A 20,649-nucleotide genomic window follows, 5' to 3' on the forward strand; every position below is an offset into this window, starting at 1 on the left:
CTGGCTTTAAATCTTTGCAAATTTGCATATACACCCACACCCATGACATGTTTATTGAAGTGGATTGGAAATTGACTGTACTGACTCGCACTGTGTAATCCGCCTTGAGTAGAAAGGTGAATTTTAAATAGCATAAACTGTTAAGCTTTTGCCTACAGAATAAACTATAGTCACAACTATAATTTTGAACTTTAAGTAGACATGTGCCCCCAAATAGGTAGTCACTTTAAATACTTTGTTTTTAGAATTTCTCCCAATTAAGGTGTTCATATTAAAGAAATAAATCTGCTTTTCGGAATTTGGGGATTTCCGTAGTATTTAACACATAATTAGTATATAAAGCAGCTTGTTCTGAACTTTTGAGGCTCAAGAACATGCAGTAGGAGTTCTGAATACTTCTGCCAGAACCATACTTATTTTTTTCTAAATAATTCTTTTGCATGCTCTCAATATCCACATTGTGGGTATCTAGTGATTGTTTTTTCTTAAAAGTGATATACTATTCTTTAGGTGCTGGGTCAGTGTAGAACGTGACTGCTAACACTTAGTGGTCATCTTGCAGTGCTATTCACCATTCTTGAGCAATGCTAGTTAATTTGTATTATGAAAACAAAAATTTTAAAACCTTATATAGAACTTCAATTACATTTAAAGGCTAAAATATTGGATGTGTAGGTGTGTATCTGTGATTATTAGACTAGAAAGAATATTGCTTTGGAACTGTTCAAAGTAGCAGGACTCATGCCCCTATATTCTATCTGGAAATGTCCAGAAATTATGCCATAAGTTTTACGTGCATGTTTTACACGTACAAATAGATTTCACTTTGCTATTTTTAGACAGTACCCAGAATTTCTTTTTGTCACAGTGTCACTATGTCATCAGTTTCCCTCCCTTAGTATGTGATGTAATCGAATGTTCCTCTTGGTTACTGAACATGTGCTTTGATGTTACCCCTTTTATATTTTCTGTCATTTGGCATAAAGTATTACCCATTTCCTGGTATTTATAAAACTGGTACTCATGCTTACCTGGATTTTGCAAATCATGTGCAGATTGCCATGCACATATAACAATCTACAAGAAGTTTAAACCTTTTTTCCTACAGGGATGTAGAACAAAAGCCATATGTGATATCAGTCCTTAATTTGTGTTATCAAGAAAGTGAAGCTCCTTAAAAAAAAGCTCCCCTTTTCCCTCGCCTGGAGGTCTGACCCTTACTTCAGGGACAGAACTTCCACTCTCCTCCCTGGCCAGGAGCTTCTGTCCACCTTATATCCCTCCCTCCTAAGTGACAGCCCTCCCCCGATGCCAAAAGCCTGCCCCCAAAGCTAGCCCCATGGCTCGCGCCATGGGCAGCCAAACAGCTCGCCCTCGTGGCCAATCCCAAGGCTTCACTCCGGCTCTCCCTACTTCCTGCATCTTAGCCCGACCCCCCTCAAGCCCTCCCAGCTCCTCCCCTGCCCCCAGCTGGAAAGGGCCGACGCCCCTCGGGGGACGCCGTTCGTGGCCGCTGGGCTTCCCTTGGTGGTGGCAAGGCTCGCGCCAACTTCCCGGTTGTTGGCGCCCTCCGCTCGGCCCATCGGATCGGGCCCATCTCTAACCTTAACCACCTATAAAGGCACTAATCAGGAACATCTATACTGTCATTGATTTGTCAGTAATAATGAACACTATTTCACTTCCTGTTCAGTATTAGTCACATATTTTACCAAAAACAGCCTTGAAGTGTTTTTTTCCTTCCTGTCTGGGCTACAGCCACTACCCACTGGAAGCACATGGGCTGGACTTCTGGCACATACAATTTGAAGCATGTACCATTTTTAAGCACGGGGTAACCAGGATCCTAGTATTTTTCATTTTTTAACACGTGATTCAGATTTTGAGTTAATTGAATAATCTAGATAAGCATAACTCTGACTTCTCCCCCCTGCCTCCCCTTCTTATCCTAGGTTCGGAAGCATGTCGCTTTTTAAGGAGCTTCACTTTCTTGATAACACAAATTAAGGACTGATATCACATATGGCTTTTGTTCTACATCCCTGTAGGAGGGGCTGAGAGGAGGGGCTTGCCCAAGGCCACCTAACTGAGCTTATGGCAGTAGTGGGATTCGAACCAGTAGAGTGCTGATTTGCAGCTGAACTGCTTAACCACTGTGCTACAGCAGCTCTCAATTATGACATATGACAATTAAGTGAATCTTAATCATTTAAACGCATTCTCACCATTATAGAAACTGATTTTTAAAAAGGTACCAACAACACTCTGGTTGAGGCATGCACATCATTTCCCCCCAGCTGTCTGTCAAGTTTGATATTTTGCTTCTTTGTAATGGCACTAGATTATAGCATCTGGTTTTGTTTCTGAAACAAAAGATAGTAGCTTGTGACATCATTTGTTTCCTTTTTAAAGTATGATTAAAAAATGGGTAATTCCTAGATTCTCAATCACATCTTGTAGAACTTTCACATTGTTTTTTCGTGTGGAAGTTCTTCTATATTATTAGGAACCAATCTACTATGTTGTGCTCAAAGCCTACTTTTTGCTCCTTAGCTACTAAGAAGTAGTAGTATCTTAAGAAGAGTCTTGGAATTGCAGAGACCTTGCTATGAAGAAGAGCCCTGGAGTAGATGTACAGAGATTCTGCTACTTCCTCTTGCTCTGCGTGAATGATTTTCTCTCTCCAGTGCCCCATAACAGTACTTCTTTACGCCTCCCCAGCTTTTTATGTGTGTTTGTGACTCATATATTTTCTCTTAATATAAGCATTATCATGTTACATGGATCTCTGTCGCAGCATTTGTTGCAGTCTGATCTCTGTTGCAGCCTGATCCATTTACAATTGATTATCTCATCAAGAAATTTTGAATTTTGATCAGTATAAAGGTTACCTAGGTTGCCTTGGGCGGAAGCTAGAACAGTATTCAATGAGAGGAGGCTGTGGTCAGGCTCCTAAATAGACGTAAGCTGCTGCTATGAATCCTGTTTTTTTGTGTGTGCTGGTCTTCAGATATTTATTCCACCCTTTCATTAGCTTTTTTGGTCCTTAATAAAAATCAGATACCCAACATTTTTAGGGACTGTTCTGGGTGACTTTAGTGTGTGGAGTCAATGGATGTTAAATGTTTTATAAATTCAAAGTGCTTAAAGTTCAGGATGGTTTAATCTTTTACACAGAAAATGAGTGAGAACTTGTATAAGTCTAAGAGAAGATGTTTGCTGTCCGGATTGGTTTGCGTTAGTGTCCTAGAATAGAAAAATGCATTTATTGTCATATCTTTGAGGCTACTACACTTACAGCAAAATTTTTATTAGGCACTATTTTTACAAGAGAGCCTCAGCAGGAAGTAAAGGATATCAGATCAGTTCTAACCTCTCTGAATCAAGGAGAAAGGAGTAAGTTTTTTTATTGCCTTCATTTAATAGCAATTCTCGTTTTACACAACACCCCTAAAATAACTTGTCTGAACCGTGGACTTGTTTTGGGGAGTATATGGTTTGCTCTACAATTTAAATGCATTGTCATGTTCGTTTTGATTGATAATAGTTTAAAGACCACTATGATGGCTGGAAATATTTGTTTTTTCTAGGTTAGGAGTGCTGTTCTAAGAGTTTGAAAATTGTTTCTGCCCATGTACTAAACATACAGTCTTCTGCTATTCATTTTCATTTTTTCAAGTGAAAGAGGTAGAACGGTTAGTCATTTTGAAATCACAGGTAAAATCAGGTATAGAGTGTTCATTTGTTCATTCATACATTCATTCTCTCTTATATGTTAATTAAAATCTAGTTAGCTAGAATTTTTTTTTGATGATCAGTATAATGAGGAGGTTTATGACTGAGTCCATATGGTGTTTGAGTTCATGCTCACTGAATTAACTGTGTCCTGTTCTCTTAAGTACAATTCAACCTCTAAGTCTGGGAACCTCAACATGATGCCCATGGGCAAAGTGGCACAAGCTGAAATTTTTTCTGATGTCCACTAGTTGTTTTTACAAAGTGTGCGGGGCCTGTTGGAGCTTTTGCCCAGCAAGACTTCTGATTGGCCTTTTGAGATTTGATTGGTTGTGCAGATTTTTAAAAATGTTGCTTTGGTAGCAGCTGCCATTACAGCACAGAGATATTCACTGTGTAACTAAAGGTAAGCTGAGGCAGCAGTTTTGTGGCTGCACACATCACTCTGTGTCAGAATTCCAAAGGAGCCCACAGGATCAAAAAGGTTGGGGACTTCTGCTCTAGGTTTTGCCTCATTCTGTAGTGTGGCTTAGTGAGGGAGCTGTGTAGAATCCTGTTAACAAACCAGTTTAACCTGCTCAAGTGCAGAGCTTGTATTCTTTTATAAGCTTAGCACACAACACATGGTGTCAGAGTTTGATAGAACACTGACACCATGCAGAAATGTATGAAAAATGCTACCATTGGACTTTGATGCTGGACTTTGATACATATCAGGGGGATGTGATGTGAGAAGTTCGTGAGGCAGATTTTTGCAGGGACAGAGCAAAATCAATAGTATGCAGTCAAAGGAGCTGCTAGTTTTCTGGTATGTATTAGCAAGAAGGGCAAAGATATCAGTGGGGTACAACCCTCTAGTAACAGAACAATTTAACACTAGAAAATCCACTAAAATTACCAGAACATATGAGGTATCTGAAGAAGAAATGAAAATGTTTTAAACAACAATCAGAATATGTATATAGAACAACAACAAACTGATAAGAGAGAAGTTGCAAAACTTCTGTGATGCTGTGTTAACAGATATATACACAGCCAACACACAAATCCTGTAGCTTGCAGACGTGCATTGCATCATTTAAAAGGAGATGAGTATCCAGCCAGCACTAGGAAAAATATGCATGAAGTGCTCCCAAACATACCATTTTTCCTGAGCAGGCTATATATATATGTATGCTATGAAGAAATGACTCAGAGATGCTTGTGATAAAGGGACTGTAGACTATAATATACCGTGTTGATACTGGTTAGTTTCCACATTATTTAATAAAGTATGTCATGTCAAATTGCTTATATTTTGATGCAGCACTTTGGCTCTGTATTCAGATTTATGCTTGTATTCGGATTGCTGCTATCCATATGTTATGTATGTAGGTAAAGTGCTATCAAGTCACAGCCAACTCATGGCAGCCCTATAGGGGTTTTGAGGCAAAAGATAAACAGATGGTTTGTATCTCTCCGTATCCTATTGTATTGCCTGTGTCCAAGCCATTGATTGTATTAATCCTACACTCTAATCAGCTCTGGGTCTCAGTGAGAAAGGTGAACTGTAAATAACATAAATAAAATAAATAAATATGAACAAAAGAGTAGATGAATAGTTGCATAAAGAAGAGTTCCACAATAATTACTTAATATTCCTTGACTATCATTTAAGGAAAAGAAAGTGGTGTAGTATATAATATAATATCATAAAGAATACGCCCCCGTTAAAAATTAACATTGAAAAGCACAAGTCAACTGTATGCAGGAGAGACAATATAGAAATCAGACTTGAATACTGGAATAGTATTTGAATCAGCTGAACTAAATATGGAGGTCATTTTCTTTTGTATTTGGAAAACATAGGACCAAATGGAGATATAAAGATTGACAGCGTCTAGATTTATATGTGGTATATACTGGCGTAGCTGGTATGTTGGGATTGAAGGCCTCATGGTTACAAAAGCTAATAATTTAGTGGAAGTAGAATATTGTGATGAATTCCTATGCTAACAGAGAATGAAGCAAGAATTTTCTGACTTGCTTAAAGGTGTAGGATGGCTATGCACTTCAGGGTCAAGCTAATTGCCCATAAAGTACTGATCGCTGTGTGTTATAATAATTATCACTGAATAAAAAGTAAAGAAGGAACTTCAGCATGTAAAAATTCTAGATATACTTGAGGAGGTTAAAGAAAGCTTTATGAGTTCACTAGAAAAGTAAGCCACTGGTACAAAAGATACATGTATGGAACGATAATGTGAGAATACTAACATTTACATTACTGATGAGTTGGTGATACCAAATATATTCAACTTGTTTGAATTTTAATTGGATTACTGGCAAAGTGACAGGATATAGGAATAGCATATACTTTGGATACTGGTCCTTCAAAAGTTGTCTTTTGCATGTCATCTGCATTGTACATTTTTTTTAAAAAAATCTTCAAATGCTTGAAAGATGATGAATCCATTATTGGTGGATGACATTATAGTGCATGGATCATTTGAAAACACTGTGACAAACAAGATATTTTATTTATTGCCAAGATGCATGGCGATCAACCTAAAGCTCTGTGCCAATAAAATGAAAATAAACATGGAGCTAATGATTGTGTTATAGTAGGCAAGAAAATTATACTGTAAAATGGTGACCTGTTTGCCAGTGTTCATACTGGCATACTTTTACATACATTTAGAAAATGTTTATGGTGCCTGGCTGTGGCATTGAGCATTTTTGTAAGATCTGGTGGGAGATAACACTGATGCAACTGGTATACCAATCTGGCTTTCCATCATCCTGGGGAAAAAAACCCCTAAAATACTGTGATGCAGTGTTAATTCTTTATTTCTAAGTAGATGCTTGATAAACAACAGCTGAAACAGCTGTGCTGCAAACAAAGTTCTAGTATTGTATGCTGGTAAGAGTGAAAATAGATCTTTAACAGCTGGAGCTAGTCGTCTTTAACTTTATTAATCGTGACCTCCCAAATTACATGGAGCCTATTTCAATTTCTTTTAATTAAAACAAATATATTCCTAGTTTTTGTGAACACAGTATATTGATGAAGTATGAATCACTAAATTGTGCAAAATATCAAGCACAGAACTGTAAAGAACCCATGGCAATCTAAAGCACACACAACAGGTCTGATAGCAATGGATATATTTAAAATATAGAGATATAGTGTTATCTACTGTATTTACTACTTTGAAATGATAAAAAGTATTTCAAGCATTAGGCATGGCACTTGAGATGAGTTAGTCTTAAATTGATCTCTGTACGTATTGATTGAATTCTGTAGGTTTGCACAAAAGTTGGGGTTTCATCCATATAATCACTCACATAATATTACCATTCTGTAGACTTAGATGACAATGGATTGTATCCAGTGCAGAATTTCCACTACATCTCTTGCACAAGCAGAAATATAAGAAAAATACCACAGTGACCCATCACACTAAATCAGACTTACTGTACCTCCACTTATATGTCTCTTGTGCAAGATCTTGTGCAACCATTCTTTGGACACCATCATATACATAGAGGAAAGGGTTAGGTGTTGCATGGGATCTTGCACAAGTGTGCGCTAAGTCCATTTATGTTTCCAGTTGCATATTGCTGGATTCAAACTATGTTTACTAAGACAGTGGAGGTTGTATATTACGCTTTTTAAAATTTGAGGATCTCTTCTGTACAAATACTGATAAGTGGAAGGGTTGCTCCTTTCTTACTGATATCACAGCAGCATTTGAGTATTAACAATACTCAGATTTGGTTTTGGATAAATTTGAAATTATTTAAACTGTCTTGATTGTTTTTAAATAGACCAAGATAAATAATGCTTTAGGCAGCAGTGCACTGCTGACAAAAAGATATTCAGTTTGGGGTAATAGAAAGTGACCTGGGGTTGATGATGGTTTGGATCACTTTAGCCTCTGTATTTTAAATTGAAGGTTTTTATTGTTATTAAGGTTAAGGGCTGGGTTTTGCAATGCTTTTTTGCATGTCTGTCGTAAGAGTGGTGTAGTGCTCTACACAAGAAAAAAATGTATGTGCTGCTGGTTATCCAGTAGCAAATTATTAACTGTTTATCACATTTATATGTTGTCCTTGCACCCTCACTATTGAATACATTTTTTACACAAATTCGTGAGAGGTAGGTTAGGCTGATAGATAGAGATGTAAAATTTCTAGAAATTTTGAAGGCACAATCCTCCACGCAGTACTTACATTCCTAGCAAACAAATTTCTTTTACTGATTTAACAACTAAAATGCAAGCACTAATATCTTCATTTTCTTGAATAAAAATTACAAGTGTACCCAGCATTTGAGAATTGCATACTGCTGCACGCTACGCTACCCATACAAATGTATCTGAGAAGTAGGCAAAAAATTAACATTGAAGGTAGAAAACAAATTGTTAGAAATAAGAAAAATGCACTATTTGGATGGAAACACTCCCATACAGTTTTTTAAAAAATTATTTTATTATTAACTTGTAACATACAAACTATAATAATAACAATATTAAATCCCATACAGTTAAAGTAGGTAGGACTACCAACATATTTAATAACGTATTATCATTAATCATGTTGTATTGTATTAGTTGTTGCCAAAGTTATTAACATTTAAATAAGAATATTCTTGAAAATGTTGTTTATGTCTACAGTATTCTTAGGAATTATGATTATCTAATGCTAATTGTCTTATAAAATTTTAGATACTACACATTTTAAGTAAAACCTTGTCTTTCGTGTCACTCATTCCAAAAGGAACAATCACTGATTCTCCAAATTTCTCAATTTTTTCATCAGAAAAAATGAGAAAAGTCTTTAGATTTTTTCATGTTATACTTTTTGAGCATGAAAATCCTTCACTTCCAGGGGACTTTTCTCAATTATACTAATGGAAAACTTGTGAACTTTTGGAGAACACTGAGGAAAATTCCTACATTTTTTTTTCTTTGAGAATGAGTTAAAGTCCCCTGGAAAAAGATGGGGGAGAAGTTTTTGTCTCTGAATTTTTCTAGGTTTTTTCCAATGGATCCTCCAATATCTTCTTAGAAATAGCGGTCTGGTTCCGACTCCTTACAGTGTGGCAGCAATGTTTGGGAAAGTTTTATGCACGAATTGACTGAAAGCTTAAAGATGACTATTTGAACTCTCCCTTCATGTACAACATAATATTGTCTTGAAGACAGCGCACCAGAAAACCTTTGTTTACCTACTGCATGTGGAGAAGTGGGCATATCTGTTTTGCTCTCCTCTGTATAAAATGTACCCCATGGGGGTCTCCTCCCCTTTTTGGGGAGGAACAAAATTTGTTAATTTGCATGGCATTTGTGAGGACATACCTTTTATGAATTGAGCTAGTAGTTTATCCATGGCTGCAAAGTAAGCTTCATGTTCAGAATGGGGATTTGAGCCAAAATTAATTCATGTGATTATAGTGGTTGGCTAGTGGAAGCAAACAATGGTGAAAAGAGAGAATGGGCAAATTATTGGTGCTGAAATACCTATGCCACCTTATTAGCAGTTTTTAGTTTGTTAGGTTCTTATTCAAGTCAATACCAGTTTTAATGGAAATATGACTGATTCATAATTCATGATTGTAGCATGTTCAGTAAATATATTTTCATAAGAAATACTCTGTTATTTTCTTGTCAGTGTTTTCTACAACTTGAATATTGCATGTGGTAACCATGTCTTCCCACTAGATGGCCACAGCAACTGTAACTGAAATTGTATTGAAGGGTGATGAATTTTACAATTCTGATTTTTGAAGCAGTCTTGGAGAAATTTGTGGCAGACATTAAGCTGGTGCTATAATATTTCTATTATAATATTAAGAGAATAAATGTATTCTGTAAATAGTAATTAAGTAGTTGTTCAGATTTACATTTGTTAAGATTTTAAAAGAAAGCATATTAAATAAGCATGCATGGTATACGATATGATTTAGTCACTATAATTTCAAAAATTATCCCTGCAATCCAATCAGTATTTATATAAATCTGTTACCTAGTGCCTCATAAACACAAGATTCTAAATGTGCTCGAAACAGTCAAACACCAGGATCAGTAAGATCCAATAAAATCAGGAGCAGAATAACATTATAAAGTCAGCAGTAGTTTAAAAAGCAGCAAAATAGAGCATAGAAATAATTTTTAAAAACATAGCGAATAAAATGGATGGATAAATATGAGCATGAAATTTAAATTTCATTTGGCAACAGTAAAACTCCAGCAACTGAATTAAGAAGAACACGCAGAAAATTAATCTGTAAAAATTTGCAAGTATAAAAAATATTTAACTTGGAACTTAAAAACCCCCCACATTCTTAATTTATTTACATTATTTATAGTCCACTTTTCTCACTGAGACTCAAGGTGGATTATATAGTATAATGGTTTAACTGAATTATTTTAGCACTGCACTCCTCTGTATTTTTAAATATTTATATTTATTTATTGTGTTTTAATTGTAAATTTTAATGTGCGTAAATGTAATCCACCCTGAGCCTGCCAATGTGGGGAGGGTGGACTAGAAATTGAAATAAATTAATAAATAAATAAGATAAAACGATCAATGACAAGGACATCAGTAAACAATGCAATTGGATTTGGATTGCAGAAATTTGTAAACAAGCAGAAATTGGAAACACATAAAGCGATGCTAGAACAAATGCTTATGCTTTGAGCCTGTTCCTTGAGAAATAATTTAAACCAGTCCAAGATTTATTTATTTATTTATTGTCTACCTTTCTCGCTGAAACTCAAAGCTGATTACACGATGTAGGACAATATGATCAAACATAAAACCCCCACTTTAATAGGGTATGACTTGCAGAAATCTGAATAAAGCAAAAGCTAATATAGAGCTGAAGACAACGCTGAAACCAAGAACCAGTGCAATCCTCACCATCACTACAGTGGAGGGGGCCAGCCTCTCATCTAACTTTGGCACCTCTTGTTCTCTCCCCAAAGAATTTTGGGAGGCAGATATGCTAGCAGGTGAGCCTGGCCAGCTGCAGCCGGCAGCATAGTTTCCTTGGAAACCCCAGCAGCATCTGCCAGCTGCAGGGCAGCTGCTATTGATAGCCCCATGATTGGCAGGCAAAAGCAGAGCCAATCCATGGGCCGTGATCACCGCTGACTGCCAGTGCTACTCCCCTCCCCTGTAGAGAGCGGGTGCATAGGGCACAGAGACCCTCGTGCTCACCACACCCCAATAACAGTACTTGCCTCGAGAGGTGGAGGGGTACACACTGTTACGACCCTTTCTTTCTCTTGGGTAGATTTTGCCTTTAATCTTTCTCTTACACCCTCTGGGTAGATTGCTGCCAACAGGAATTATGTTCCAAAATATTTTAGTTAAATTTCCCTTTTAGTAACGTGCCCAAGCATCATGCTCCTTTGTGGTATTATGTGGCCCTGATGACAGGAAGTTTACTTTCATTTTTATAAGAAGCGTATTGGTTTCATATTATTTCTTAAGCTTGATGGTTTCAAAGAGTGTTGTTGGTTCTTAAAGTTTCTCTTCACAGACACAGTCACACAGATCTTCTCTCAGGCTTCACACACAGTTTGCCTGCTTCAGATATCAACCTCTCACTTAAATACACATAGACTTTCTCTCTCAGGCGCGCATACAGTTTGCCTGTTTCAAACAGATCATGTGGACAACACTCCAAGTGTTGTATATGGCTGTGTTGTGTATGGCTGTATAGATACTGTGAGTGAGACAGTCCAAGGGTTGCATGGCCGCCATCACAGGGGAGTAATGAGAGCCAGCACCCAGTCACCCTGACTCATGGCCATGTTCTTTTTTGTGCCCGACAGGAGGTGTGAGTTTGAGAGCGTCTGCATGCAGCCCTGACATGGGCTGCTAGCATCCAACCCTGTCTGAGGTAGCTCTTTGAGCATTGTTTCAGAGCCTGTTTTGACACTCTAAACAATATAAAGCAAGCTAAAACTCAAGCCCTGCTGGAATAGACCAGCGGGGCACCTAGCCCACCATCTTACATCAAACAGTGGCCAGTCTGGAAGGCCAACAATTTGGACTTAGATGCCAAAGCTGTCCTCTGATGTTGCTTTCCAGCTGTAGTATTCAGAGGCTTTCTGCCTGGGAATGTGTAGTTTCCCTTTAGTCACCATGGTTAGTCTAATTCCCAGTTTGGTGTAGTGGTTAAGAGCGCGGGACTCTCATCTGGAGAGCTGGGTTTGATTCCCCACTCCTCTACTTGAAGCCAGCTGGGTGACCTTGGGCTAGTCACAGTTCTCTGGAGCTCTCTCCGCCCCACCCACCTCACAGGGTGTTTTGTTGTAGAGATAATAGTAACATACTTTATAAACTACTCTGAGTGGGCATTAAGTTGTCCTGAAGGGTGGTATATAAAGCAAATGTTGTTGTTGTTGTTGTTATTTTAAAACCATCTATGCCTGTGGAACCGACAGTACACCCACCAGCAGTGAATTCCATAATTTAGTTACTTATTTTATTTATTTATATTTGATTTATATTCCGCCCTCCCCGCATCAGCAGACTCAGGATGGATTACAATATATACATTATAAAAACTTTTAACATTTCAACTTTAAAAACAATAGACAATAATATATAATTTAAAATCTAAAATTCTGAGTACAAAAAGCAGCAGCACAGAAACAATTCATATAATCCATCATCCAACTGTCCCTAAAAAAAATATCACAAAAGGGTTGGGTGGTAGCTATTTCCTCATAGGGAGGGATTGTTATGACCTTTACTTTCTTTGAGTAGATATTTCTTTTAATCTTTCCCTTAACACCCTCTGGGTAGTTTGCTGCCACCAGGAATATTATATTCCAATATATTTTATTTAAGTTTTCCCTTTGGTAATGTGCCTAAGCGTCAGGCTCCTTCGTGGTTCTATGTGGCCCTGAGGATAGGAATGGGATATAGCAATGATAGCTACACTGGGAGATAACAAAACAAAATAAACTTTTATTTAGTCAAGCGTATTGGTTTCATAAAAGTAGTTCTCGGTTCTTAAAGTTACTTCATTTACTCTCATTCACACAGATCTCTTCTAAGGCTTCACACACAGTTAGCCTCTTTCACTAGACTCAATAGTTCTCTCACAAATACTTCAATATACTCAGGCAGCACACAGCTAGCCTCTCTTTCTCTGACTCTCATTCACAGAAATATTAAACCTGCTCAGGCAGCACACAGCTGGCCTCACTTTCCCTGACTGAGTGTCCTTTCACAAACATGCTCAGTTCAGGTTCCACACAGGTTATATTTCTCTCATAAATCCTCCAACATACTCAGGCAGCACACAGCTAGCCTGCTTTCTTCTGACTGAAACTTTTCTCTCTCCACTGTCAGTCTAAACTCCATTCACTCCGCCCACAATCTCAGTCAACCAATCATATCGCTCACTCATTCCTCTCTCTCACCCCCACTCTTCACCTAGCTCAAACCAAGCATTTAAAGACACATGCACCCATTTCTTGAAATCATTACAGGGATGATCCCCTCTATTTGACCAGTGCGGGGGGGGGGGCTGCCCAGCATCAAGCATACACCTGGCGGAACAGCTCTGTCTTACAGGCCCAGTGAAAGGATACTAAGTCCTGCTGGGCCCTGGTCTCATCAGACAGAGCGTTCCACCAGGTTGGAGCCAGGACTTAGGAAAGAAGTACTTCTTTTGGTCTGCCCTGAACCTACAGCTCATCATCGGGGTCCCCCCGAATGCTAGCATTATGAGGCAGGGAGGGAAAAAAACTTCTATCTTTACCAACTTTCTTTCACCACCTTGAGTATAGTTTATCTGTTTTATGAACTAAAATGATTATTCATGAGAAGGAAATTGGTCCAACCCCTTAGTCATCTTGGTTGCCCTCTTCTGCACTTTTCTGAGCTCTTCAGCATCATTTTTGGGGGGAGCGGGGGAGGTGAGGTACTGTACATCCCATGATGCTTCTTTCTGCCTCCAAACTCCTCAACAGAATGGCGTGATCTGTATCAAAGTCTGTAGATAGATCCAGTAGGAGCAATAAAGAAGCATTGCCTTTTCCTACATTCAAATGGAGGTCATCAACTAAACCCACCAGAACCAGCTCCATATCGTTGATCGGCCGGAAACCAGACTTAAAAGGGTCCAGAGTAGACATAGGCATGATTCAAAATACGAAGCAAATTTTGTCACGAAACGGGTTGTTTTGTCTGTCACGAAACCGTGTTTTGTGGGGCTGCGGTTATCACAAAATTCACAACTTTTTGGCCTGTTTCGTTTGCTTTGTGAACGCTTCGTAATTTCAGACAGGCTGAAGGTGGTCAATGCTTGAGACTGTGTCTCTTCTGTCCCCCCTGTCACAGATGGACGCCTCCCCCTCTTTGGTTGGGTGGCATGGAATATTCTTTTGATCTGGGTTTGAAGCAGTCCAGTTTCTATGGTCATTTCATGTGAGATTAAAACTACCTGGGATATGTTGAGGACTGGGAAGAGATGGTTAAAGCTGGGGAAAATAAGGGTCAGAGAGCACAGAAGACGCTGAGCAGTTATCTAATTCTGAATTTGTGTGTGTTTGATATTGCAAATTGTGTGTGTATGTGTGATATTGACTGTGATCTGTGATACATACTTGTTTTGGAGGGGGGGAAGTAGACAAAAGTATATAATTTTTCACAATATCCAAGGCAAGCCCTTCAGATTTGTAAGTTTGTGGAACTGAAATCTCAAGGTTAGTTAAAGAGAATATTCATAACTAATCATAAATTAGTTAAAGATAATATTTATTAATGCACTAAATAGAAAAATACATAAGTCAGTATATTTTGTTAGCAGAGCAGTATTTCTGTGTAGGAAGAGCATGTTGACAGTAGAGCCAGGAAGAGGCTACTATTTGAGATTTAAGTATTTAGCCATTCACCAGTGGAGCTGTAAATCAAGTTTTGGCTGACAGCCCCATGACAAGTAGCTAACATCAGCTGCAGCTAAATGGTATATTAAGCAGTAATTTTTCTGTGTTGATCTGATTTAGCTTTGTGAGACATTACTGTGTTTCTTGCAGCTATCTATAGCTTTTTTCTTTCTTTTATATATCTGTATTTTTCATAGTAATATACTAAACTTTGTTCCATTGAATTAAAATGCTGTGTAATATACACTAAATTCTGATTATCTAGGGAGTACATCCTTACCTTTGTAATTTAAACATAATTTATAGTTATCTGTAGTTCTGTGATTCTTTTAACTGAGGTTTTTACAGGTTGTACAATGCAGCTAGCTGCTGGAGCTACAATTTAAACCATTAAGCTGTCCGGTGTGAGAATAAAAGCAAGTTGGTAGGGAATGAGGTTTTTTTGGGAAAACAGCTGGAAGGAAACAAGATATGTAGGTCCTCTGCCCACATTCCTGAATTACCTTTAAAATTATATACAGTTAATAAAATACAATATTTTAAAAGAATGGTGTAATTTCAAAATAGTCCCTAGGTTTGTCCTAAGCTTGTTTGACAAACAGCTTGATTTTATGCTTCTTCTGGATGACTTTGGTTAGGCCTGACACTGATATAAACGTGAACTTAAGAAGCTCTAAGCTTCTAGTTAGCTTTCCTCTATCAAATCATTTAACTCCTGGCATGAGGTACACCACAGATAACTTCTTAGGTTTATTACTGTGCTCAGTAATACAGTGATGGAGACTCGCTTCCCTTCTAAGCCTTTATTATTACAACACACTCATTTAGTGTTCTTAAGAACAACTCAGTTAACAAAAATCATATCATCCGTTATAACAACTACAGAAACCATTAATGAGAGCAATTACATGAGTTCAAAAAGTATCCTATCCAAAGATAAGGTCACAGGCAAGGAACCCTTTCTAAGAAGCACCCTATCAGTTTACCTTGTCATATTTATAGGGTTTCTCTTAACGATAGCTGTGTCAAAGACTCAAATTCTCAGCTAACTTATTATTTTATGACTTCATATATCAAACAAGAGTATCCATATTTGAAGCATCTTCGTGAAACATACAACAATAGTTCATTCTTGCTATTTTTTAAATAAAGGCTGTGCACAGAATTAGTGATTACAGGTTTCTTGTACATCTGAATCTCTCCCCCGTCCCCCCTGACTAGTACATCTATAATTTACCAGCTTCTGTGAAGTTAGACGTTTCTGCCATTCTCAGATATTCTCTGCACCTGGACCTTGGTACACTATATATATTGATATGAGTTACATGGCTCTTCTTAGCTGCATATTGCAATACAACCATGTAAATCTATTGATTAATGCCCCTCTCCAAGGTTGTTTTATTCTAGGCCTCTAGATTCCTTTTGTGGACTACCTAGTTAGGAGGCTGGGCTAACTCTTTCTCTGTGCATTGGTGTCTTGAATAACTTTCTTGGTTATATCCAGCAGCTGTTCCTTTATAGTTCTAGCCATATCCATGACATGCTGCTCTGCACCGTGGTAGTGTAGACAGCTTTTCTACGTCCTCCCCCACTTCATGTTGACCTCCCCTTTTGTGCTGTTTACAGAGAGCAGAGTGGGATTCAAAAGGCACTCTTGATGACCCCATCTCCAGGGCCCTGTAGTAAGATCATGTCCTATAGTAGCAAGATGAATGGTTATAAAGCATACTTGTATTCTGGTTCTTCTGGCCTGCTGTTGTCTGGAGGAGTTTTTTAAAAAAAAAATCAGATAACTACAAAATGTGCATTACTCTCTAAGGGGTTCTTGGGATTGATGGTTTCTCCATGCTTTTTCAAATCTCTGCTGCAACCTTCTGAGAGACATTAGTTCAAGGTCACCTATTAAAATTCATGGTTTGATTGAAGATTTGAACTGAATTTTCTCTGTCACAGCCTTCATGCTCTGTCTGCTACTTAAAATAGTATTTTGTTTCTATTTTCAGGAATTAAATACCATATATTACTTTCTTCATGGAATGGACATATTGTCGAATCTCAGGGAACATCAATTAAGGTAAGAGTATCTGATCTTATGCCCTGACTTGGATAGCCCTGGTAAGCCTGATCTCGTCAGATTTCAGAAGCTAAGCAGGGTTGACCTTGGTTAATAATTGGATGGGAGACCACCAAGGAAGATCAGAGCTGCTGTGCAGAGGCTGGCAATGGCGAAACATCTCTGTTAGTCACTTTGCTTTGAAAACTCCAGCATGGGTCGCCATATGTCAGTTGTGACTTGATGATACTTTCTCTCATCACCATCTGATCTCATGCAAATGTGGCAGGCTGAAAGCTTGAGAGGTTGAGGTATAAGATGTGCCTTTGTGGCCTGCTTTGCCTTTTAAATGCTCACTGGATAGAGGGAACATGAACAACATTTGTTTATGAATCTGGTTTATTTAAAATGCTTATATGCTGCCTCTTCAGAGATTCCCTTGAGGCAACAAAGATTAAATCATAAAACATAATGTTATTAAAATCAACACTCCTAAAGCCGGCCACTAAGACCTAGAAGCATAAAATCCAGAGTATGTATAGATTATGCATAGTTAATGTTACATTTTCTGTAACTTTGTACAGTGCAACGGTGCATTAAAATATGGGACACAATACACAAAGCAGTAAATATGCTTCAATTACACCAAAATCAGTGAGATATCAGAAGCCTTGATTTTGTGCTGTATGCTTAGTGGCAAATGCCACTGTGAATAATTTAAATGTTTTTTTAAAAAACACTTTCTTAAGTGCATCTTTTGGATCACCTATAGGGTGTATCTTATGGGTGATCTGAGAGATGATAGTGCTATATGAAAGTGATATAAGAGCCCCGTTGCGCAGAGTGGTAAGCTGCAGCCCAAACTCTGCTCACGATCTGAGTTTGATCCTGGCGGAAGCCAGGTTCAAGTAGCTGGCGCAAGGTTGACTCAGCCTTCCATCTTTCCAAGGTCGGTAAAAGCCAGTTTGGTGTAGTGGTTAAGAGCGTGGGACTCTAATCTGGGTTTGATTCCGGGTTTGATTCCCCACTCCTCCACTTGTAGCCAGCTGGGTGACGTTGGGTCAGTCACAGCTTCTAGCTCTCTCAACACCATCCACCTCACAGGATGTTTTGTTGTAGAGATAATAATGACATATTTTGTAAACTGCTCTGAGTGGGTGTTAAGTCATCCTGAAGGGCGGTATATAAATTGAATTATTATTATTATAAAATGAGTACCCAGTTTCCTGGGGGTAAAGTATAGATAACTGAGGAAGGCAATGGCAAACTACCCCATAACAAAGTCTGCCAAGAAGATGTTGTGATGTGATGTCCGCTCATTGGTCAGTAATGACTTGGTGCTTGCACAGAGGACTACCTTTACCTGCTAAAGTGATAGTTCGAAGTTATCCATATGTTAAAGATACCAGATTTAATCTTGGTTCAAATCTCTAAATATTTTCAATCTTGGTTTTAATCTATATTTATTATTATTATTACAGCACTTGGCCAGTACGTTAACCATAAAATTTAAGATTGGTTTTAATCTATAAAATAAGAATATTGCAAGGTGACCTTCCTGATCATTGCAGTGATGAATTATAATTATATTTTATTAATTGAATTATAGTTATATTAATTATAATTAATTAATTGTGTCTAGAGATGGGCACGAACTTGAATAGGAACAAAAAAACTGCACGAACAAGCCCAGTTCGTGGTTCGTGGAAGCTTGGGGTTTGTGGGGTTTGTGCTGTTTAAAGGGCCCTGTCACTTGCAAGCGGCAGGTCCCTTTAAACTATCAGCTGGCAGGCAGAGGGGGGGATTCCTTTAAACGATTAAATGTCCCTTTTGAAGCTGCTAAGCAGCCAGAAAGGGGCATTTAAACCCCACGAACCATGAACTGGTTCGGGAACTTGCCCCAGTTCATGGGAGTTCGTGGTTTCTGGTTCGTGGAAACCCACAAACCACAAACCGCATGGTTCGGGGTTTTTTTGTGGTTCGTGCCCATGTCTAATTGTGTCCCATCAACAACTGTGGAGCAGACATAATGTTATGGAACTTTTCTTCACAGAATAATGACTTCTAGTGCACGTTACAAAAGGTACGAAGGAAATCAAGTTCTGTTTTGGTAAGTTCACATAAACTGTTACATGAGTCAAAAATGTAAAACATAGAGTTCTAAGGACAAACTAGGGTTGTTATCCAGGGATCCAAAATCCCATTATTCTGGAAAGCAATCTGGCTGCTGCTGTAGTTCAGAGGACAATAAATGGTTGCTCTTACCATCTTATTTTGGACATGCACTAATACATTACTAAAATGTCACAATATTATTGGGATTTGTAATAAGCAAATGTTGTTTTTTGTCTCATCAGAGTGTTAAATAAATGCATGTAGGGATGTATAATTTTATTTAGTGTTTTGAACAGAACTGATTAAAGAAGAGGAGGGATTAGATAGAGGATGGAGAAACAAGTAGGGGTTTTTTTTGCCTTTTTTGCCTACCATACTCCATTTTTTCCTGTGCATTTACTAGATGTATCATCATTCCTGACAGCTAGTGTTAATCTAAGTAACATTTCTCCCTTTATTCTAAAACTTACTATGATAGTACAGCTCTATTTTTTGCGTACAAGACTACTGATTTTATACAGTCAGACCTAGTAGCGTATAAGTACATGTTCAGAATAGAGCCTTGTTTGCTATTTCAGGATGAGAAGTGTGTTGCTTAGCTACAAAGGCAGATATATAAGACATCTGAAATGTAATTAACAAGCAGAGCTCTTGTGTTTTTAAATTTTTAATTCTTCTGCCTCAAAAAATGAGTCACATTTTGTCCAAAATCAAAATCCATACCCAAACCATAATCCATGTAATATGCTGCCATCCTGGGTCTCTGCCTGCCAAGGAAACTCTTCCCCTTACTCCTGGGGGTTATCAAACTTCTGTCAAAGTAGTAACTGCTGTCACCAGTAGTAATATGAGACCCAGTGTGGCATAATAGCTGGAGTGTCGAACTAGGATCTGGGAGAACCAGGTTTGAATCCCCACTCTATCATAAAGCTTGTTGGGTGACCTTGGGCCAATCACACACTCTCAGAATAAGTAACAGGTCAGAAAATGTTCATTAAATAAATAAATTACGCAGCACATGTTTCAAAACAGTATCATGGCAGAATTTGAACATGGAGAACCCCTCCCAAACTTAATAAAGCTTTGTTACACCTCCTACTGTAGGAAGTTACTTCAGATATATTTTTTTAATAGAATGAGAGTCATATACATCCTCTGAATACATAAAATAGGCTCTTATGGGTAATGGGAATTCTGTGACTACATCCTGTACCTACCACCAGCATTCTTTTGCTGCGCACTGCAATTTTTTGAGTGACTTAACCTGAGTAAAGGAAGAAGGCTGAATGGGAGTATGCATGCAATGATTTTCTTATTCCTCCATAATGGCCTGTTAGAATGCATGTATACCTGGGGGAAGGAGAATGAAGCAGCTCCAGATAAGTATTGAGAAAAACCTTCCTATTTCTGAGATCCTGGAGAGCTGCTACCAATCAGAGCAGCTAGATGGAACACTAGTTTGACTTGATATAAGGCAGGGTTGTGTGCATTTGCACGTGTGTGTGTGTGTGGGGGGGAGGAATGGAATGGAATGGAATCAAGCCTGAAGATATCTTCTATATATAGATGCTGCACTTCAGTAGACTGAATTGTATATTATATTTGGCAATCACATAGCTAATTATAAATATGTAAAGAGTTTATGAGATACTAGCAACAAAGGCCGTTGTGGGAAAAAATACAACAGGCTCTAGAAAGAGGAGGGCGGGCGGGTGAGCGGGTATTGCCTCCTCCTTTGCGTCTGATCCTGGCAGGGTGAAGGTGGGGGGTGGCCATTGCCACCTGCTCCGCTCCTCATCCTGGCTAGGTGAAGGGAGGTGGGCATTGCCTCTTGCTCCGCTCCTGATC

General features: G+C 38.3%; 1 protein-coding gene across 1 annotated transcript in view; it reads left to right on the plus strand.

The window, feature by feature from the left end:
- Positions 1–20,649, plus strand: part of RAPGEF6 (Rap guanine nucleotide exchange factor 6) — a 235,473-nt gene that overhangs the window by 17,451 nt on the left and 197,373 nt on the right. The window contains exons 2-3 of the mRNA XM_054979018.1: positions 16,637–16,707; positions 18,740–18,796. Of these exons, the coding sequence (XP_054834993.1) occupies positions 16,637–16,707; positions 18,740–18,796 (128 nt within the window). The remainder of the gene's footprint in view (positions 1–16,636; positions 16,708–18,739; positions 18,797–20,649) is intronic.

The sequence above is a fragment of the Eublepharis macularius genome, chromosome 4, assembly GCF_028583425.1.
Source record: "Eublepharis macularius isolate TG4126 chromosome 4, MPM_Emac_v1.0, whole genome shotgun sequence".
Classification (NCBI taxonomy): Eukaryota; Metazoa; Chordata; class Lepidosauria; order Squamata; family Eublepharidae; genus Eublepharis; species Eublepharis macularius.